The sequence below is a fragment of the Scomber scombrus genome, chromosome 21 (assembly GCF_963691925.1).
Source record: "Scomber scombrus chromosome 21, fScoSco1.1, whole genome shotgun sequence".
NCBI lineage: Eukaryota > Metazoa > Chordata > Actinopteri > Scombriformes > Scombridae > Scomber > Scomber scombrus.
In genome coordinates, this window is record NC_084990.1 from 1,760,935 (window position 1) to 1,783,882 (window position 22,948).

The following is a 22,948-nucleotide window of genomic DNA, read 5'->3' on the forward strand; positions in this document are numbered from 1 at the left end:
CATCAAAGCAGACTGCATAATTTATGGGGGGGGGGGGGGGTCATGTTTCCTTGTTACTGTTGTTATTGAATTTGTTTATTACTGTCCCTCACACCATGGTCCCAGTCGTGTGTGTGTGTGTGTGTGTGTGTGTGTGTGTGTGTGTGTGTGTGTGTGTGTGTGTGTGTGTGTGTGTGTGTGTGTGTGTGTGTGTGTGTGTGTGTGTGTGTGTGTGTGTGTGTGTGTGTGTGTGTGTGTGTGTGTGTGTGTGTGTGTGTGTGTGTGTGTGTGTGTGTGTGTGTGTGTGTGTGTGGGTAGTCTATCTCCAGTCAAAGCAAATTAGGAGCAATTGAGACGCAAATACCTGCTATTATCACAGCATCAGCAATCGCCTTTCATTAGCATGACTAACATGTGCGAGTCAAACACCATGCCTTCAAATGACAGCACTTCTGCTCTGCTACATTACTGACACACTGAGAACATCCTGATTCTCCAGCTTCTACAACAACGCCTCATCTTCCAGCCAGGCTGCTGTTCCTGTGCTGCTTGGACAAAGAGGAGGGTCCGGGATGTTGTGTAACCAGTTTCTCTTCTGTACACATACAAACACACCCACATACTGCTGTAAAGACAGGACAGGGATTCAGTTAAAAAATCGCTCACTTCCTCTAGATGGTTTCAGCTGTATTGTTCTCCACCTTTTTATGCTAATAAAGCAGCGTGATTTGAAATCACAGAGTGTGACAGAGAGATGGAGACACGAAGGGAGAGTATGGGAGCTTTGGCAGCCTCGCTGTTTCTATAGCAACAGCAGGAAAATAAACTGCTGTGGTCGTTGGCTGTTCGCCTGCTGCTAAGAGGACTGGTCAGAGGGAGTGTGTCTGTATACAAGACTATATACAGAATGTCTTCAGAGTGTGTTTGTAAGCTGAGTGCTGTGAAATTGTCCTTCTTCCAGACTTTTATGGATTCGGTTTAGTGGAAGGGTGCTAAAGTCTCTTCTATTAGAACTGTTTTATTGCCAAGTGCTCAGTAATATGAAGGTATCCTCTGATTTCTGAGATCTGTAGGATGAAATCAAAAGCATATGGTTGTCAGGCTGAAACAAATGGGGGATCAGACAGGATATGTTAGTCTTTGGGGTGGTCATTGTGTCATGAGCCTATCAGACTGTCCAGACAAGTCCAGACTTGTTTGGCAGATGTGGTAAACTACACATCAGACTCCAGCCAATCCTATTCCATCTTTCACAGCTTGTGTGATGTACAGAGGTAATCAATAAGGTGGAATATTAATGTAGGCCCCTGTGTTTTTTCCCCCTCTCAGTCAGTAGAAAAGAAGGTGAGTGATTCATTTGTTCTGGCTCCTGACCTGAGTATGATAGTCACATAGTTGAACGTTCTCTGAAAGAATTCATCTTGTAGAAACTGTCAAAATCAGCTATAGAAGGTTAAAAAAAAAAGGTCATACACCACATTGTGATGCACGTAAGCGTGAGGAGAGAGAGAGAGAGAGAGAGAGAGAGAGAGCAGTTATTGTGCGGCAGTTCTCTGGCTCGTATCATGCAGTCACATCTTGGCACGGGTCCCTGAAGAGGTGACATTTTGGGAGATAGCAGGTGGAGACAATGAGAGCGGAGTCATTGGCATGGAGTGAGCGAAGTAGATTGAAAAGACGATCTGAGAAAGAGCAGATGGAGATTCATCAGCACAGTTACATGAAGTGTATAATCACAGCAACAACAGTGTCCAGCAGTCTTTCATTCTCAATCACAGTGAAGGAGCTTTGGCAGTTCTGATCATTTATGTTATGTTATGAAAAATACAAATATATATACTGTAGTCTTCTTAATGCAGGCTCTTTCTGCCTATTTCTTGCTGGACTGTCTTAAGTATTGTATAATATAACAACCTTAAAAGCAGAGTTAATGGAAGAAAAACCACTCAGAGGCAATGTACTGCTGTAGACGAGCAATGATTCATCTGTTCAGTTCAATTCCAAACCACTTTATCTATCTCTCTTAGGGAAGTTGCATGATAAAAAACCGACCACACATACAATGGAACTGTAGAGAAGTAGAGGACAGGATGGAGCTTTTAATTAAGCTATAATGCATTGTTAGCTGACTGGATTTATATCCACTCAGTATGAACTTCAATTTCCCTCCAATCTGTTGGTCACAGAAGAAGCCCAGCCTCTGTAATCTTTTGAGCAGAGCTTAACATAACTATTCAAGCTGTTCATGACATTCAGTGATAAGCTATGACAACACTAGATACAAGAAAAGGTCACAAATGTCATGAAAAGATCAAAAATGGAATAGAGTAACTGTACTGACTGAGAGGAAGTAGAGTCACTCACCAACATGACCGATTGCTTCATTTACATGAGGGTTCTGTTGGATATTCCTCTTGTGTTTGTGATCATAGTTTGCTCTATTTGGTAGTCATTTGACATATTGAACATGTTGAGATGCATTACTAGCTTTAGACAAACTGGTCAGTGGTTTGACCCCTATGGTAAATGGACTACATGTCACATTCATTCATTCACCTACCTATTCACTCACACATTCATTCACCATTACAGCCATCGGGAGCAATTTGGGATTCAGTATGTTGCCCAGGGATACATGACTCCAAATGATTAATCAATTATCAAAATAGTTAGTAACTAATTGATAGTCAGCAAATCATCATTTTATCGGCTCATCCATTGTAGCTGTAATCATGAGAACAGTTCAATCATCTACAGGGCAACACATCATTTATCATCTTCATTGTAGCCAAGTACAGCACCTTCTACAGTGTATGTCTTTACAGTTTCAGCTGTGTGTGCTGTAAGAATCAAGTGCTATCAAGTTGCATGTTATTTTATTAGAAGTGAAGGATCCAGTATTTTTTAGGGGGCTACCATACAAGGTAAAAGTCAGGATAATTGATTAACAGGATTAATTAGTGATCAGGTCATTCTCTTTAATTTAATAATCAGTTAATAAATGCACAGCTTTGTCTTTAATGGCTCACCTAAAAAAAAAACCCAGTATGAGTTGTTTTTTAAAGCCTTAAATAGTGACTAGTCTGCAGTTAGTCAGTGGTGGTGTCTGAGTATGCAATCAGTGTGTATTCCAGCTCAACAGATCCATATCCATCTTACACGCTGGACAGATCTGCAGAGAACACACTGTGCTGCAGGGGGAGGAGGGAGGAGAAGCACAAGAATGTTAGAGACAGGCTTTGGAGGGAAGGAGTGTCCTGCTATAAATTGATCTAGTCGTTTCTCTCGCTTCCCCCCCCCCTCCTTTCTCTCTCTCTTGCGCTCACACACGCACGCACGCACACACACACACACACACACACACACACACACACACACACACACACACACACACACACACACACACACACACACACACACACACACACACACACACACACACACACACCAGCCTGTCAAGAAGAATATATGGTTTGCAGCTGAGAGCAGAGAGGTTGGACAAACTGCCCTTGTTACTCTCTCTCTCTGTGTGTGTGTGTGTGAGAGAGAGAGAGAGAGAGAGAGAGAGAGAGAGAGAGAGAGAGAGAGAGAGAGTGTGCGTGTGTGTGAGAGCTGGGGTAGAAGGAGCTCTGTTGACTTCAGTAGATGGTGTACAATAGGCACAAAGACCTTCAGTCTTACTCTCTGCTGTAAGTGCTTTTCACTAATTTATCTCACCATTGAGGTAAAGACAACAGTACTGATATCTGTTATACCCACATTAGCTTTAAATACACCCTTTTTTTCTACTGGAAGCAAAGTAAGACAAGGCAAAGAAAGAAAACTACATGATAAAATTAGAGAGAACTTATAAAGTATTACAAATTCAATTTAAGGAGCTGAATTATGAAGCAATTTTAACAAAAAACTTTTAACGTCAATGAGTGAATGGGTTATAATTTAACTTAAAAAATGAGACTTTCCCCGTCAGTCTTGTTTGTAACAGCCTGCAGATTCATTTCAATGTGAAGGAGTCAGGCTGGTTTTTCCACAAAATGTCAAGGATGTGAAGTTTTGTGTGCTCTAGAAACAGCCTGCAGCTCTGTTTACCACCAGGTTGGGTTGTAGCTATGGTCTAACCATTGCCAGCCAGCTATCACAGTTTCTGGTTTTTGGGGGGTGGATTGAGATGGCTAGCTGCCTCCATTGACCACAACACATTTCACAATAAAACCACAGCGCCTTGCTCCCTGGCCACAGCTCATTGGACCAACCGGTGATAAGTAGGTTGGTAAATAAAGTTTGCAGTTTGCGGGTCGGGTCGGGTTCAGGTGGTTGATTCATGCAGCTCACTTAACAGCCACCTGTGTCACTAATGGGAAACCATTAGTCAGGTTTCTGAAACCTTGAAAGATACACTCATCAGTATTTATATTGATAGTTGCTCTGACCTTATGAAGGAAGTGTTGTGTGAAAGTTGTCACTCATAGGGAAGAAACAATAAGAATTATCACTGACTCTACAGTTTCTCTCACTTCTTATTTTAGCTCAGTATTTTGGTTTTATAGCCACAAAGAGCAGCAGGAAGCTTGTTTTCATCGAAAAGCCACCGCACACTACCTGCACAGCATCACACACACACACACACACACACACACACACACACACACACACACACACACACACACACACACACACACACACACACACACACACACACACACACACACACAGTTAGAGACTAGTTGGTTAACATAGTGGAGCATTTAGCTGCTAATGAGCAGATATATTTCTAAGTAGTTGTTGGAGATCAAATGAAAAAGGAGGGTGAATATTAGACTATATCAGGTGGACACAAGCTAAGCATGACTTTCAAACGAATGCTAATGTTGCTGTGGATGTTGCACCAGATTTGTAAATAACTAGTCAATTCACAACTCAATTCAGAAGCCTAAGTACTAAAGAATCTGTAAAAATTGAGACAAAATATTGCTGAAATTATTTTTCTTTAGGTTGTTCATCTAGCATGTCACTTATATTATATGATATATCAAATGGTATATATTCAGCTTGTTTTGCTCTTCCTAAGTGGAGAAAAAATCTCTTGATGCAGCTTTAAAGAGTGCTAGAAAAGCACAGCTGAGTAGGATGTGTCATTTTTCCACGTCAGAACACCAAAGTTTATAACTTTACATATAGCTTTTCTGAACAGCCACACTTGTAGGTGTGGTGAGAAGCCTGCTGTCACTGAGGGAAGAGACACCATATTTATTTCAGTTTTGGGATACTGGCAGATACCACAGTTTGATCATCAGAAACATTCACAGTGTTGCACGTGTTTATACGTGTAGAAAAATGGCACAAGTAGCATCTACTGTATGAGAGGGACAGAATGTTGAGAATAATCACTATTATTCATTAACACTTATTGTTGGCATTAATATTCATATGTAGCAACATGATGTCTGATATGCTCTAGTTACTTTTACAGTTTTAAACTCTGTGTCTCATAGTTCTTTGTACTTTTTGAATAGTTCCCTGATATCCAGACATAAAAACAGTTCATGCTTCCCTTCTGTTTCCAATAAGTGGAAAAATAACTGAGCAGTTCTCAGAGCTGAACAGACAAAACAGCACCACCTACAGAGAGGAATAACATATCAGAGTCAAACAATTAAAAAGTTATTAGAACATGTTGTGTATGAAAGCACAAGAAGACACATGAGGAGTGCAGAACACTGATGGGCTGCTGAAACCTACACCAGACCATGCATGGAACCAAACCCCCAAATTACCCCCAACCACTGCTGCTGCACAAGATTACAGAGGAAACACTGAGTCATTGTCTTGTGTTCCAGTGGTTTCCAAAGTCTGGGTCAGGACCCAACACCCAATCATAGCGGGATATAAATAAGTCCTCAAATTGTCCTGCAGGAACAGATTCGGGCTTTTAGCTGGAAAATCACAATTTTATATGTAAGCCTCAGTTTGCTCTGAGGATTAGACTGTACTGCCATTTTGGTTTGAGGGTAAAATCTCCTTCACTAGTGTGAGAGGAACTGTTGTGACTGTTCATATCATTCAGTAGAAGCAGAGACATACTGGATATTGTATTCTAACTGACTGTGTATGAATCTTAACATATATCCATCACCTGAACAATAGGTTTGTATTCAAATGGGCTGTATGGCTGTTTATGTCAGTGTTGAACTTCTTGTGGAGGGGTTAAACAGTGATACGCTGCCAACAGTATCAGTGCTGTCATTGCCATGACAACATATCAGCTGTGATTTTGTGTTTCCAGCTTAGTGAATGTTATGGAAAAACTAGTAATTGTGTATATTGCCCATGTGACAGTAATGATGATCTTAATGTTGTGTGTTGTGTCTCCCTGCAGGCTGCTGTTTGGGACCTTGTATCCTGCATACTACTCCTACAAAGCTGTCAAGACCAAAAATGTCAAGGAATATGTGAGTTCATCAGCATCACTTGTGTCATTTTTTTTCAAAAACAATCTAGTGTCTAGTTGCAGAGTTTGAAATGTGGGTAAGCAGCCAAAGTTACTAGCAGATCTTAAAACTTACTACCTATTCAATTTCCACTACAGTAAAAAATATCTATTTAAAATTCTTAGAATAAACCAGCCTGAGTTGCTTCAAGTGCATCACTAAATCTATGTATCCTGACATTATTTGTATTAAGCTACAGTACCAACAGCACTTCAATCTCTCATTATCATCTTAAATTACTAGAATGAGCTCACCATCACGTCTGTAAAACATGGTGGCATTCATTATTGTCAGGTAACTTATTTTTGGTGCCATATTTTGTGCAACACCAAACAAACCTTTTAACTTCTATGTATCCTTTATTGTTTCACATGTTTGTATTGAGAGAAGTTGGTCTCATCTCACCCTTGTTTATCATGTGGCATAATAGGCAGAGTTATTTCAAAGGTGTGACATAATGTGATTTATATTTGACATATTGTGCACATTAACAGGAATAACAAGTTTGATCAGACAGGCTGTCATTGTCTTTGTGTATGCAGCCTTGTGATCAGATTTAACATTTGACAAGTTCTTTAACCTGATGAGACTGCTGCACCTGTTACATTTAGTATGTGTGTTAGGTGGGATGGGCAAGTTGAGCCTTGTGCATTTGGAACTGGTTCTGTAGACTTTGTTTGTTGCTGTGTGTTTGAACTATATTCTAAATGTTTAGTGTTAAAGTGGAAGGTAGCTGCTTCTCCTCTTTTTCCTGTCTTTCTGTGTTGTTGATTACTCATAGATTCAAACAGCTTTATACACCTCCTCCTCCTCTAATACCTCAGTTGCAGCGGGTCAGATTCACAGACTCATGCCCTTAGACCATGCAGGAACTCTCTACAAATGAAGTATTCAGATTCCTGGCTGTGAGTGAAGTATTCACACACCCCTCCCACTCTCATACGTGCAGAACTTGTGGAAAGTACTGAACATCACAGATCAAAGATCCGTTTGTGAATAACCAATCTGTGATGTTCAGTACTTTCCACAAGTCCTTTAGTGTTTAGTTATTTCAGCATTTTTTTCCCTACTTTTCCAAGAGCGCCTCCAGACACAAAGGTGCATAAAGCTGTTGCTTTTAATCAGAGGTCCATGTCCTTTGTACAAAATACAACGTGAGTTATGGCAGCAGTGTGTTTTCTATGATGGATTTTCTCTGTAGGATTGCAGGTGAATGCTCAGTGATTTAGGTAATTTGTCTATTTTGTAAAAAGAAGCAAATATTCATATTTTTTACTTGTCTCGTTTAATTTTCCTCTTCATTTCACACAAAGCCCATCCTGAAGTGTTGAGATGTATTAGTAGTTTGAGTATGAGGGAGGAGATGTTTATGTTCAGATTATTGCTCCCAGTTCAGTTTAATCACACATCGCAAATAAATTAGGGAGTGACAGGAAACTGTTCCACATCACCTCCCGAGGTTATTTAAGAAACTCTGATTCTATCAAATCTCAGAGGATTTTACACCACAAATATTACCTGAGCTGTATTGTTGATAGTTCTGCAAGTTATATATTTAAACATTTTATTGAAATTAGAGTATTTAACTCAGCTGCTGCTTTCTTTAATTGTATACTATGCAAGATTTTCTTAAAAAACAAAGTATAGACTCATTAATCCCTGTCATTAATTACTTATGAGCCTTATGAGGATTGACGCGCCAAAACACGAGCAGAGCATTCTGGGATTTGTAGTATTAGCGGTACTTGCGCTGTATAATACCGGCGGACCAGCTCTAGTAGTCATTTGGTATTGCCTCGCGGGCCAAATATAATTACACTGTGGGCCATATTTGGCCCGCGGGCCAGAGTTTGACACCCCTGCCTTAAAGTTATAGAGTACCCATACCCAGCCTTACTGACAATGGGGGGGAAAAGTGTTTTAGAGATAATATAATAGGTATTTGACTGTAAAGTTTGCACATTTATATGACACACATTCTAATGAATATCTCAACTTCTGCTCTCTAAAAGTGTCACCACATTTTAGTGAAACAGGGTGTCTGTGATAGTAGATATTGATCGTAGCTGTCAGAGTCATTGGAAAAGCATATTGTGAATTTCATCTTAGCACTCATTTCCATTTAAGCTGAGGCTTTATGGGAACCTATACATGGGTATAGATTCGAGCACTTGGAGGTGTTTTCTTGCAGGAGCTGGGTGATGAAACTACCGTCAGCGATAGTGAAATCTCAGTATTCTGAGTGAGTAACACATTCACACACAGCTTTAACACAGCAGCTCACAGACTGAGCCGCTGTAAGCTGTGACTCTGCTTCTAACTAGCTTTCACTCTCTGTTTCTCCTGCTCTTTGTCTTCCTCACCGTCTGCCTCTGCTGCTGCTCCTCATTCCCTTCAGTTACATATGGTAACTGATTTGTTAGAGATACATTTCTATCAAAAGCACATATGGCCTCTCGTGACCTGTGAATCTCTGTTTAACAACTCCGCATATAAGGATGAAATGGATAGAAATGAACATCAGTGGATACCTCAAAAATAACTCAATCTGGAAAGATATCACTCCAGCAATATTTTCTCTTTCATCTCTTTCATCTCTACCACATAATCTTCCACTACACTATGTTGTGTTCTTTATTTCCTTTGTCTGGATAAGGATGGCCATTAAATAAAAATAGTGTAATATAATTTATAATTTCATTTGATATTTTGCTTTTTTGTCAGCAATTAACAAACACTAGTTACTACAAGCTCCAAACCTTCACTGATATAACAGCAGCCTTTTTCATATTGATCAGTGCAGCTTTATGACTGAACTGAGTACATTTACACTGCCTGACTGCGCTATAGGAGGGATACAATTTTTATATATATATATATATATATATATGAAACGTGCACCTTCCTCGAAAGCTTTCATGATAACTGTAGTTTTTTTTAAAATGTTAACAAATTAATTATTTTTAGCCTTGCTGTAATGACAAAGGTGAATATGTCCCATAAGTGCCGATATATTCTTTTTATTTATTTATTTTAAGTTATCTTGGCAGAATTTTATGTATATTTGACAATTTTTCTTAATTCAAGTTTAATGTTGTTTTTTTTTATTCATAGCTATTTCTAATTATGACATTTTTTATACAATAAAGTTTATTGTTAAACTGTTAAATACCATACCTTCATAACATTTGATGGATCATTGCAAAAAAAAAAAAAGGGTTTATTTATATATTCTGTACATATAATATTATTGGCCAATATATCAATATCAGAGTTTTTTTACTCCCTAATATCATTATCGGCCTTGGCCCCACAAATCCAGTATGGGCCAGGCTCTAGTATGTATAGTAATCCACAGGAACATGAGCCAGGAGCATGTGTCATGTTCTCAGAAAGACAGATGAAAGAGGCTGTCACACTTTGAGTCACAGAAGCTAACATGGATGATTTCAGCTGTCTGTTGTTGCAAGGTCAAGCAGAGAGAACCTACAGGGTATCTCATCCAGCTGTGTGTCTGCATATAGACACTCAGGCAGGTGCTCTGCTTTGCTCAATGATATTTCATTTTGCTGCAGTGAAAGTAGAGCCAGCACTAGATGACCTTATGGTGAAGTATTTTGTGTTGGCAACCCCCAAATCACCAATGCAGGGGTCTCATTGAAATGAATGGGTAAGACGCTTTGATGTTGTTGATCTCCTGGAGCAGTCACCCTAGCACTGACTTCCTTTGTGGTAGGGATGCAAATTACAAGTTTCATCACGATATGATATATTGATTTTTAAAATTGTTTTGGACAATGTTATATTTCCTTATCACAAAGTCTGCCACAATATGATTATGAGGCCTGTGATCAATATGAGATGATATCATATGCCCATTTAATACAATCAGTTCCATTTATATCAGCTCACAAAAAGCAGGTTTTGTCTTTTCCAGACATTTATATCCAGATATTTAAATGAAAAACAATCTATTCTTTTTAATGAAAAGAATAAAAATAGAGCTTTAATAATGTTTAATAATGTGCAAATGTGAGGAAGTGATATGTTTGAATAATTACAATAACTGGTCACCAGATGAGTGAGGAGGTGTATTCTGTGGTACTGTGTCATTCTGTAGACACACACGAACACACACACACACACACACACACACACACACACACACACACACACACACACACACACACACACACACACACACACACATATACAGCCAATGGAAAGCATTTGAACACTAAGAGAAGTATGATGTTAGTTTCCAGGCCTACAGCTCTGCAGCTTCATGTGTGATACACTGGAAAGTTTCAGCTGTGTTACTCAGAGCTCTTTCAGCTCTTTTAAAGTTGCAGAGAAAAGCTGCTCAGAGCTGGTGAGCAGCTATCTGACACATTAACTAAGACCAGGGTTAATGTCATGTTTCTTGTTTTAAGTGCCCGGCCAGGTTCATGGTGTTCTCTGAGTACTTTATCTCATGATGGCATTGATGATGACACAGCTGATTTATTCAGAGAGGGGGGTAAATCCCCTCACTGTCTTTTTCTTGGCCGCTTGCCATTATCTGCTTGGCTTTGGCACAGTTTGGTGATGGATGATATTGGATCATTGATACATTGATCCAGATCAATATGTTGTTACACCTCTACTTTATTCTCTTTTCAAGAACATGTGAAGAGGAGTGCTGAGTCAGTAAATGCACACTGCAGCTCAGCATCATGCACCGCTGTTTATACGCCTGCAGCCTTTAACTGTATTATAACCAAAACTAATTCATCAGATAGAATTTCCCATGAATTTTCCATAGAAATTCCCAGGAAACACACTTCAAGCACATATGTTAAGGATTTCTTGTAGATATTGATGAAATTACGTGAAGCTAGCAGCTGAAACAAGCCTTTGGCTGCTTTCATATGACTTCAGCTACACAGCAGCCCTGCCAGAGGTTACTCTAGTTCAAGTTGATTCTTCGAATTCATTCCAGAGGCCCAGCCCTCTTTTCATGTTTTCATTACTCTTTGTGTGTGTGTGTGTGTGTGTGTGTGTGTGTGTGTGTGTGTGTGGTGTACATCTGGAGGTTTGACAGACATGTTTTCTCACTCAGTGTCTTGTTGAACATTTAAAATCAGTGAAAGTAAAACCTCTCCGCAGAAATTCCATCTTTTCATCATGGTTTCTACTTTGATCATGTTTTCATCTTGTTGCTGCTTCTTCTTCTGCTGTGGTTTAATTGAAAAATAAGAAACACCAGCTGTTCATTTTGACCATCCAACTCCAAATATTCACATAATGGCAGTGGATAGAAACATGCATGCAACCAGTGCAATATTCTCTCATTTTCTCTATAACTGAATTATTGAAAGTCTGACTATTTTATGTGACAATGATTATTTATTATGACTATTTTAAGGCAATTATTTATTTTAGGACAGAAAGATATATTTATTATTTGAAGACAATTAGGATGCTGCTATATTATATATATATTATATATATATATAAAGTATCTATTCTATTCTATTAGGTTGAATTTGAAACAAATGGAAGGATAGATTGATCCCAACCTGGACATCACTCTGTTAGAAGTAACGTGGCTGTCCTCTGTGCTGCTGACACACACACATGGTAAAGTGTTGAATGAGGACAGTTAAAGCTTTTGACCTCCAGGCTCTACTGTTTGACTCCACTCAGTTTCAAACAAACGGGTGTCTGTGCTGAGATGCCTGGATGCCAGCCTGACTTGAGCAGACTTGTCTGATGGCTGTGTTGTTCATACTGAAATCACAGAAGGCAGCAGTATGTAATATAACTACTGTATATCACTTAATCTGTTTATGTGTATGTTTAGACAACCGCTACTTATTTTTCAGTGGGATTCTGCGTCTGGTCTGTTCTAGTCCTGGATTGACTGGGTACCAGTGGAGTGTGTGTGGAGCTTTAATGGGAGCAGTAATGTAAATGATACACTTACTGTTGATGCAATCAGTTTTATGAGTTGTGAAACTATACTCTGCTTATTAAATGCCTTCAAGCTAAAGGAATATCGAATGATCTTGAATCACCTCTCTCCACCAAAATGATACATAATTATAGAGACTGTGTTATGTGCTGCGCAAGTGAAATCATGACCTGTCAATCACACATTAAAGGCGATGCCCAGCAGCAGTAGTTAGGCCATCTGTGATAAAACTGCTGTGTAAAACCTCACCACTGGAAGCAGAGATGAAATGATAAAAGCAGAGAGGAGCCCAACAGTTTATGACAGTTGTAGAAACTCATTGTAACTCTACCAGCACAATTAACACTTTTACACATTCACAACATATTCTGATCCAGCTGAAGTATTCCTTTTAAAGTTAGTGCCTATACCAAATTTTGAACCACACATGTATTTTGTGCTCATGTTTTCTTCAGATTTGACACTATTATAGTGAAAACATACTGACAATCTCACTGTATTATGATCTTATGTTATCTAAAATGAGAATATAAAATCAATAATTATTTCTGTTGATTTATTGAAAGTGAAGGATGAGACAGTGTTAGGCTACATGATAGCCTTTTAACACTATCAGCAAAAATGTGTACCAGCTGCACAAAAATAATTCATTTTAAAAATATTTCCAGTTTTGGACATTCAAGGCTACCATAGGAAAAGTCATAAAATGTGAGGCTTAAAGAATGTAATTGGTGTGGTTTTTAAATGCTTTCAAATGTCAAAATGACTCAAATGTGACCCACATTTTTGACTGGTTGTAAATTGTCATTAAAAGTATATGTCAGAGTAACAGAGTGCTGAGGATGACATTAGTGCAGAATGTGTTGAGAGAAAAGATTAACATTGAGAAAGTAGTGATGAGTTTACATCACCTGTAAATGACTGGATGTAAAAACACACAGACTTCTTTTAAAAGTAAACTTCTAATAAATAGAAATGATCAGTGATTAACATGGTTGACTTCAGTATTCATTTAGATGTGAGTGCATGCAGACAGTCTAATGTATCTAGAGAGAGAACAGTGACAGCACCTCTTCTGATTGTCTCTGTGGGAGTGATAGAGAATTCTGTCAGAACAGAGTGGAATGGAAGTTTCATGCAGTTGTATCAGTATCGTCAGAGGAGTCAACATGAGCCTCCAGGTTGTTTGTGCTTCTGATTAAACTACTTTCATTTAAAGGTTTTAAGTCACATCATCAATTCATCTGAAGAGGATTTTCACAACTAATTCTAAGAAATAGGGAAAAAATATCATTCAGAATTTCATGATGATGTCATCAGTTAGATAGTTTTGTCTGACTAACAGTATGAAACTTAACTTCCTGTCATACAGTATATAACATATGAACCCAGCAAACTGCCACGTTTGAGAAACTGGAAGAAAAACACATGTTGCATTTTTGCTTGAAAAATGACAAAAGCAATTCATCAACTAGCAAAATAGACTATTATAAATAGATAAATAGATTATTATAATTTTGCTTTCCATTGACATATCCATTAATGAAGTATTACTTGCAGCTCCAGTTGTTTTGAATTGGATTGGTGCATGTTAGGAAACTTGAATTAACATAAAAGTTATTGTTCTAATTTTGATCATTTGTCATTTTAGGAAATCTACCAAATACGTTGTTCTTGTAGCTTCTACAGTATACATATTTACTGCGTTAATTAGTCTTCTATGATAGCATATTGAATATTGTTGGGATTTGTTGTTGGTTTGTTGCACAAAACGACTAAAAAAATGGACAAAATACTTGAAAATAAGTCGAGTGGAATAGTAATGTCAATTCTTTGTCTTTTTCTATAAGACACATGTACTATAAAGTGTAAAAACAGATAAGCCAACCAAGTTTCCTGGTTGTTTGGGCTCTTGATTGGCTGCTTTGTTAAATCAGAAAACTGCTCTTTCTGCCCCTCTGTGTTTGAATCCTAGGCAGAAAGGATCATGAGGAGCTACTGTGTGGCTGTGATGACTATTAAGATATTTACATTTGCACTGGATTTTATACTATAGCAACATTTTACTTATTAGCTGTACATGAAAATGCTTCAAAGTAAAAACTTAAAAGATATTTAGTCACTTTAAATATTTCACAGTTAAACTGGATTGCTGGTTGGTTGTAGCCGGTTGCTGTAAAAAGCTGATGTCAGGTGTTTTTTTTTTTTCTTCTTTTTAATGGAAGGCAGTTATTCACAGACAGGGCCAGTAAATGTCTGCTATTGCCTCAGGAAGGCAAAATGGCTGCTGTGTATTTCACGGAGGTCACGTCTTAATGTCATCCCTACTGATGAGATGAAAGATGAGAGAGAGAGAGAGAGAGAGAGAGAGAGAGAGAGAGAGAGAGAGAGAGAGAGAGAGAGAGAGAGAGAGAGAGAGAGAGAGAGAGAGAGAGAGAGAGAGAGAGAGAGAGAGAGAGAGAGAGAGAGAGAGAGAGAGAGAGAGAGAGAGAGAGAGAGAGAGAGAGAGAGAGAGAGAGAGAGAGAGAGAGAGAGAAGTGGAAGATGAAAGGGAGTGGTAGAAGAAAGCGGTGCAGGCAGAAGTAGATTGAAACATATAAATTAGACGTTCTCTCCATCTCACCGGCTCTGTGTTTCACTCTGTCCCCTTTACATTTATCATTCCCATGAGCCTCTGTGTGAGAGGGAGTTCACTATGAGGTCACCAATTAACCAGTCCAGCAGTAATGGTGCAGGCACTGGAGAGAAAGTGTGTGTGTGTGTGTGTAGTGTACGCCTAATGTGAGTTGGACTGCAGGTGTGTGTATGTGTGTGTGTGTGAGTTTGTGCTTGTGAGACAGATGAATGTGTGTGTTTGTGTTCACTGTCCCTCTCTCTTGTTCTTTCTCTTTTAACACACAGTCTCACAGTCTACACACACACACACACACACACACACACACACACACACACACACACACACACACACACACACTCTCTCTGACATTTCATTAGCTAGTGTCAGTGTGTGCTCAGTCATGCGGCAGCAGCCGGGTCTAGCTAATACCTCAGCCTGCCATGTGACTGTCTGCCTACCCGCCACCGTCTAACACCGGCTTTGATATGGAAATAGAGCCAGAAGAGCCTGGAAAGCCCTTAAAAGAGGGATGGAGGGAGCGAGGAAGAGAGCAGGGAGGACAGAAGAATGAATGAAAGCAAAAAAAATCTCTGTAACCTCTGTTTGCCCTTTCTTTACTGGCCGGAGAGGGAAAGAGGTAGAGGATAAAAGGAGGAAGAAAAGAGAAGAATACTATCTGAGGCTCAGATTCTGTAACTTTAAGACCTTAATCCAGTTATTAAAGTCCTCAAGTGTTCACCATAATGACCATGTTCACTTGTTACATTCATTCAGAGCACAGTTAGTAGAACAACACACAGTTAGACCTCACATCTTTTCTGTGTTCCTATCAGAAACTCATTTTACCACACACACACACACACACACACACACACACACACACACACACACACACACACACACACACACACACACACACACACACACACACACACACACACACACACACACACACACACACACACACACACACACAAGTTACACCAATGACTGCAGGCTAGAATCAAATATTCATGAGTCTCCAAAATGCACTGTGCAGTTTTGACAGTTTTTTCAAGGACAAATAAACAGCTGATATTAACATGAGGTTTTTAGGATGATGGAAACATGTGTCACATAATCTGATATGTGTTGTACTGAAGGTTTGATCTTCTCTTGTGTGTGTAGGTCCGATGGATGATGTACTGGATCGTGTTTGCCCTCTACACTGTGGTGGAGACCATCACTGACCTCACGCTGGCATGGTGAGTGAACACACAAATACACACACACACACAAATGCATGCATTCTCTCATTACATGCACCTACTAGATATCACCTGGAATCAATTTCACATTTAACCTCCCATTTACCAGTGATTAATGACACACCATCTTTTTACATGCACCCACACACCTCAACTGAACCTCTGTCACATTGTTGTGCACCTGCTAAACAAAGCACAGGAACTCTGCTTGGTTCTGGGTTATCTCTAGCATTTATTCAGTAGCAACTTGTAGTACATACTGAGCACTGCCTGACTGTCCTTCAGAGACCAGCACAGCTGCTCAGCCCAGTGCAGCCACACCTTCTAACCTATTTTAACATTTGAAAGTAGTAAAGACACCCTTAATGACATTCTTTAAACCTGAAATTTGATGACTTTTCTCAGAATATACAAAACTGTAAATATTTCAAAATGATGTATTTTGTGCAGTTAAGAGGTGTACATAGAGAGTGTTCTGGAAGGTAAAGGTTGGTTATGTGGACTCTTGATGGCCATTTATGTATATCTCTATCATTGGGGTAGTGGGACCTTGACACTGTCTAAAGACCTGCCCGTGTTTAGACCCAACATGATTATTCATTAAGTTTGACCATATATTGTCCCCGAAATAATTATGATAAACAATATTATTGAATTACATTTAATTTATTGTCCACCTTAGTGGAAATTTGTTTTCGACTTCCTCCAATACATTGAAAAATACAAACAATACACACTGTATTGTGAAGACATTAAAGACATACACCAACTCTGCACAACATCAAAATCATACAACTGACAATTGTGGAAAGGGGCAGAAAAACAGCAACAACCATTGTAACAAGTTCAAACCTGTTAAAATGTGTCTTTAAAAAAATACTTGAATTCATAGTGCGTTCATTTTACATTCAGTGCCTGTATGGCATAAGGGATAAAAGACCTCTTATACATGTTCCTGCTCATCTTGGGCCCTGAATCAACGGCCAGACGGTCATTTTTAGAACATTTTATGCCACAATTACAGGTAATATGGTAATATTGGTTCAAATACCATATTTTCCTATTTGAGAGCTGGCAGGACCTCCTAGTTTTACCTTGATCATTTCCACCATAGTTGCAGCCTACAAACACGGCCCACACACCCATCAGTTTGGTAGTGGGAGTGAAGAGTTTTAGGAGAATTTGGGGGTTTTAGAAATGCTAGCAGTCATTTTTATATGTTGGGGCGAGTGCGATGCTCACAAAAAAAGGGTTTTTATGAGTTTAATTCAAGTTCATATACACATCAGTCAATTTGTGTTTGTCTTAACAAAGAAAACAAAAATACATTTACGAGCACCACAGCAGCAAAACTCAGACATTTCTCCGCTCTCAGTTTAGTAGCAGCTGAGATCGTCACTACAATGAGAATAGATGGTCCACCTTAAAGGTCAGTACACCTTTTGTGAACCTGGCCAGGCTTGGCTAACCCATTGTGGCTAGCTTCAGGGCTAACCCTTTCACTTTAATCAGCAGGTGGCAAACAGGACATAGGAAGTTGGCTTTGGTTCAAGTCTTTGTGTGGGGAAAAAGTTGGCTTACACAGGTTTTATTATCTCCACTGCTTATCAATGACCTTGCATGCTGATGAATATATAAAACACAACTGGTTGATAAGATAAAAAAGTTGTCTAATTCATTTAATTAATTAATTTGAAAGCATCTTAACTTTTTCAAGTTTCAAATGAGACAAATTAAGAGAGGGTGAACATTTAGTTAATTGGTTCAAGTTGTTGAATGCTACAGTGTATGTTGGTCAGCTGTTCTCACTGTTACTGCTGATTGCTGTTCCACTAATGTTAGACTCTGAAAGACGGTGTAGAAAGTTCCCAGTGTACTTTCCCCTTCATGAGAGACTTGATTAAAGAAGTTGAGATGTGTTAATATCCAGGAGGAACTCATCTCTGCACATAGAACTGTGTGTGATTATGTGTCACTTCATGGTGGGGTTACCACGGTCTCCCTCACACCAGAGCTCCTTAACTCTGCCGCAGCAGCCAAGAGCAGATACTCAATCCATGTTGAGAATGAGAGAAGAAAGAAGGAATCTGAGGCGCAGGGCCAACAAAGAAGGGTCACAGAGGAGCACCTGGAACAACTTAAAAAGAGTAGAAGTGCCATCCAGGAAGTGTCTGAAGGTCTGGCCTGAGATGCAGACAAGTTGGCGGACGAAACTGAGGGCAAGCAAGTTGGCAGCAACATGTCAGAGCTCATTGCTAAGTCCAACGCTTTGAGAAGGAGCCACGAGGAGAAGCTGGCTGAGCCCAAGAACCTGGATGAACAGACTGCAGCCAAGCACACACTGTAGGCTCTTGTGTGTAGTGACACTCACTGACACACACAGCTACACAGTGAGACTGGACTGCTGCACTTTCTGAGCCTCATTTACTGCATGTTATGTCTGTTATTTATTTTACATGATTATTTTCACTTTAAATAGCTTTGTGACCCAAAGGCACTATATGAGACCATGGAGAGGGGTGAGGGCTCCTAATGAAATACACATCTTACTCATTCTGTGTTATTAGATTACACACACTCTCTCGCTCTCATACACCCCTCACAAAGCTACTGTCTATTAAATATGAATGTGATTATTATAATAAAATGTTTTATTAAATTCAAGTACTAAATACTTATGTTCCAGGGCTAAAAATCCATACTGATTCTCCATGATATCCTTCATACTTTAGCCAGTATGACCATGAAGTTGGCATTAAATTTCATTAAAAGGGGTTATAAGAAGCTCTTTAAAAGTCTCACATTTAACTTGGAGAACCTTAGCGGTTCCCTTTTGAGTGTTTACTAATGTAATTATAATTGCCTCATAGCAACGACAGCTAAATGATTATGCTGGAACACAGAGTTAATATCAGCCCTTATTAACATTGAGATGCTCCCTCTGCATGTGTGTGTCCAGGTTTCCTCTGTACTACGAGCTCAAGATAGCCTTTGTGATCTGGCTGCTGTCTCCTTACACCAGAGGAGCAAGCCTCATTTACAGAAAGTGTCTGCACCCGCTGCTGTCTTCCAGAGAGAGGGTAAGATCACCCATCCATCCATCTATGTCTGTATGCACGGCCCGTTTGTTGTTGTGTGTGTGTGTGTGTGTGTGTGTGTACTTGAACATATTAAAGTCTCAGCTTTTTACTCGATTAAAGTGTCCACTTGAAAAGTGTTATTGATTTTCTCCCTCTAGGAAATAGATGATTATATTGTGCAGGCCAAGGAGAGGAGCTATGAAACCATGGTGAACTTTGGGAAGCAGGGGCTGAGCATCGCTGCTACTGCTGCCGTCACTGCCGCTGTCAAGGCAAGTGACTAAGAATTCTTTGAAAAGTGCTGCATTTATTATAACACTGTATTATTATCATTATTATTATTATTATTATTATTATTATGCCTCTGTGTATTAACCATAACTTCACTATAGCATTACTGTTGGTACCCAGCATCTTACTTTTCCTTCCCCTTCTCCCTAATGCCTTTATCTTTACTGATTAGGATGAATATATTAGACATGTTTTTTCTATGTAAAAACTGTGGAAGTTGTAGCTGCCTTCATTTACACACACCAGAGCTTTTCTACCGGTTTTCTTCAGTAAAGCATTCCAGCAGATCGTCTCATAGACTCTAACCTCTTGGTACAGAATGTACTCACTCAGGTTATTAAATCACAATTAGGAGAACACAAACAAAAGTAGAGTTATTGGGGTAAATGAGTGCAGGAAAGTTGCAATTCTGGAATACTGTACTGTTGCAAATGTATCCTCCATGTGCGTGTCTCTCTCTCTCTCTGAAGTACCTTGTTGTCCCTCAGCTACCTCTCACTGCAGAGTCAGTATAAATGAAATGTGTGTGTGAACTGGTTTCATCAGCATTGCGTGAATTCCTGAGTGTATCAGATAATCCCTGCTGATCTCCCGTCTAAGGCTCCACTGCACTGAGGTAATCCCAGGCAGCGGAAATCTACTACTAAATAGAGAGGCAGGTTATTGGATCCACATTCACAGCAGAAGACCATAGCATGCATGTAATGATTTAGTGTGATACCTGATCCTGGGGTTCATCAGTCACTGTTCAACATAAATGGCCGTGTTGCTTCAGAACATGTGGGTTCTGAGCTGCAGGCGCTGATCAGAAGAAGACCACTGGTATTAGTTCCAGGCTTTCACAGCTCATACTACATCGGCTGAGAGAATTTTACCTTTCTGCCATTATTATGTGATTAATGTACTATACGGCTGCTAAACCAACATTTCCCACTTATGATGATAAACTGGCAAAATTGGATGATACTTAATTCTCCAAATGAGTAACATATATGTCCCAGTGTCTCTATTAGGATAATGCATTTGCCAAGCTTAAAAAAACCCAACAAAAATAGATTAATAAAACCAATGAGAAAATAAGAATTGACTCATTTGTTGGAACAAGATGAAGTTAAAAAGAGAGAGGGCAGACTCTGAACATTTGATGTATTTTGGGATCATGATGGATAACTGGAGAGACTGCACTGTCCTGTCAGAGTAGAATTGTATCCATATGTGCTTATTTTAAATGATTTGACATGAATGAATCCACATGTTTCAGATTGTGTACTGTCTCTGCCAACACTTTTGTGAAAAGATTCAACACATTTTTACCACAGCATTTCCACTAAAAGCAGCTGGTAGAAATTCAACATCAGTGAAGCAGTCGTCCTTGTTCTTGCAGGTATATAGCCAGCGGTGTTCTGATATGGCTAAATGAAGCAGCCATAGAGAGAGCAGGGTATTTAGTTCAGTCTTTACATGATTTTAACATTATGCAGGTCTGTGCAAGCAGACCGACTGTCTTCAACACACTCTTTTCCTTTTCTAGAAAAATAATAAAAAGCCAAGAAAAGTGATGAACCCTCTAATAAAAACAGGAGAAAAAAATGAATGACTTCACCATTAAGTACTGTTTGACTCATTTTAACATTTGAAAGCAATAAAAAACCCAACAGAACCTATTACATTTTCAAACCTCAAATTTTATGACATTTCCTAAAGTGGCCCAAAAAAATATGCAAAAATCGTAACATGTCAAAATGATTTATTTTTGTGCAGCTGGTCTAAGTATTTTGCACATACAAGGAGTTCTACGTCAATTTGGAAAAGTGACCAGAGGGAGTCAAATCAAGTTAAAAGATGGTTATCAGGAAACTTGTAACAGTGAAACTGTAGATGTGTTGGGGACATTTACACTTGGGCCTGGCAATAAATCAATATGATATTGATATTGTGATATTTTATAGATATCGTCTTAGATTTTGAATATCGTAATATCATGATATGGAATAGGAGTTGTCTTTTTTCTGCTTTTAATTTTAAAGGCTGCATTACAGTAAAAATGTCATTTTCTGAGCTTAATAGACCGTTCTATTATCAGTCATTATATTCACATTACTGATGATTATTTATCAAAAATCTCATTGTGTAAATATTCTGAGAAAGCACCGATAATCATCCCTACAATATTGTCAAAATATCGGTTGTTATTTGGTCAAAATATTTGATTGTGCCCATATCGCCCAGTCCTAATTGAAACTGTCATGACAACTGTCCATGTCCCACCACATTGTTATCATTTGCTATGGTTACCATCCAGATGGGTCCAGTGAACCTTTGAGGTGTTGTGTAGCAATATTGAAACAGTGAAAGAGTAAAACTCAGTGTGTACATACATAGATCAGTGTGTACATGCAGTGGGGACATGGGGTCACAAGGACACTTTTCACAGCATCTGCACCTGTAAACAAGTTTATATAAGTAACAAATCAAACCCATCAACTCCTAGGAACATAGTGGTTGCCCAACATAGTCCTCCATGCAGTGAGGGGCAGCTTTCATAGGACTATAAAAAGTATCCGAGTCCCTTTTTCACTGATTTGGTGCAGTGGAAGGAGTGATTGGGTGGATCTGTTATTGTAAGATGATAAAGGACACAGTGACAACATGGAGGAAAAGCTCACATGAAGTCTCTCACATAAAGGCAACACCCAGTGTTGGGGAGACTTAAACTACATGTAGTTGAACTACATAGCTTAACTACTGTAACTTGCTGGTAGTTAAACCACATTCATATTTTGTGCTGCGTCAAGTATTTCAACTACTTTCTGGGTCATTTTTTTTGTTTAACTACTCAATTTACTAACAACAATTTTGGCCAATAACATGAAATATTTTTTATTAAAAATTATTGTGCTCCAGAACTCTCTTTGAAAAAAGGCATGAATCATGTCATGACATGCCAACATTGTTGTTCAAGACACACCGATCTAGAATATGTCTGCCTCTTTGGGTTGTTTATTACATTTTTTGTAGACTGTGTAGATGTGGGTATTGGGGTAGGATTTTCATTTTCTCTTTATATTACCCAACATGTCTATAGATTACCCAACATGTCTATGGTGAACCTACAGTATGTTGACCAACATGACATGTTTTACAAACTACTATCAGGATGAACTACATGTAGTTTTATAAACTACTGTCAGGATGAACTACATGTAGTTTTATAAACTACTATCAGGATGAACTACATGTAGTTTTATAAACTACTATCAGGATGAACTACATGTAGTTTTATAAACTAC

General features: G+C 38.9%; 1 protein-coding gene across 2 annotated transcripts in view; it reads left to right on the forward strand.

Moving 5' to 3' along the window:
• Window positions 1-22,948, forward strand: part of reep3b (receptor accessory protein 3b) — a 46,339-nt gene that overhangs the window by 10,565 nt on the left and 12,826 nt on the right. Inside the window, exons 2-5 of one of the 2 annotated variants that reach the window (XM_062443085.1) lie at window positions 6,356-6,428; window positions 16,208-16,284; window positions 19,247-19,367; window positions 19,526-19,639. In XM_062443085.1, the coding sequence (XP_062299069.1) occupies window positions 6,356-6,428; window positions 16,208-16,284; window positions 19,247-19,367; window positions 19,526-19,639 (385 nt within the window). Of the gene's footprint in view, window positions 1-6,317; window positions 6,429-16,207; window positions 16,285-19,246; window positions 19,368-19,525; window positions 19,640-22,948 lie in introns of those variants that run through there. The other variant, XM_062443084.1, reaches the window with a different exon arrangement.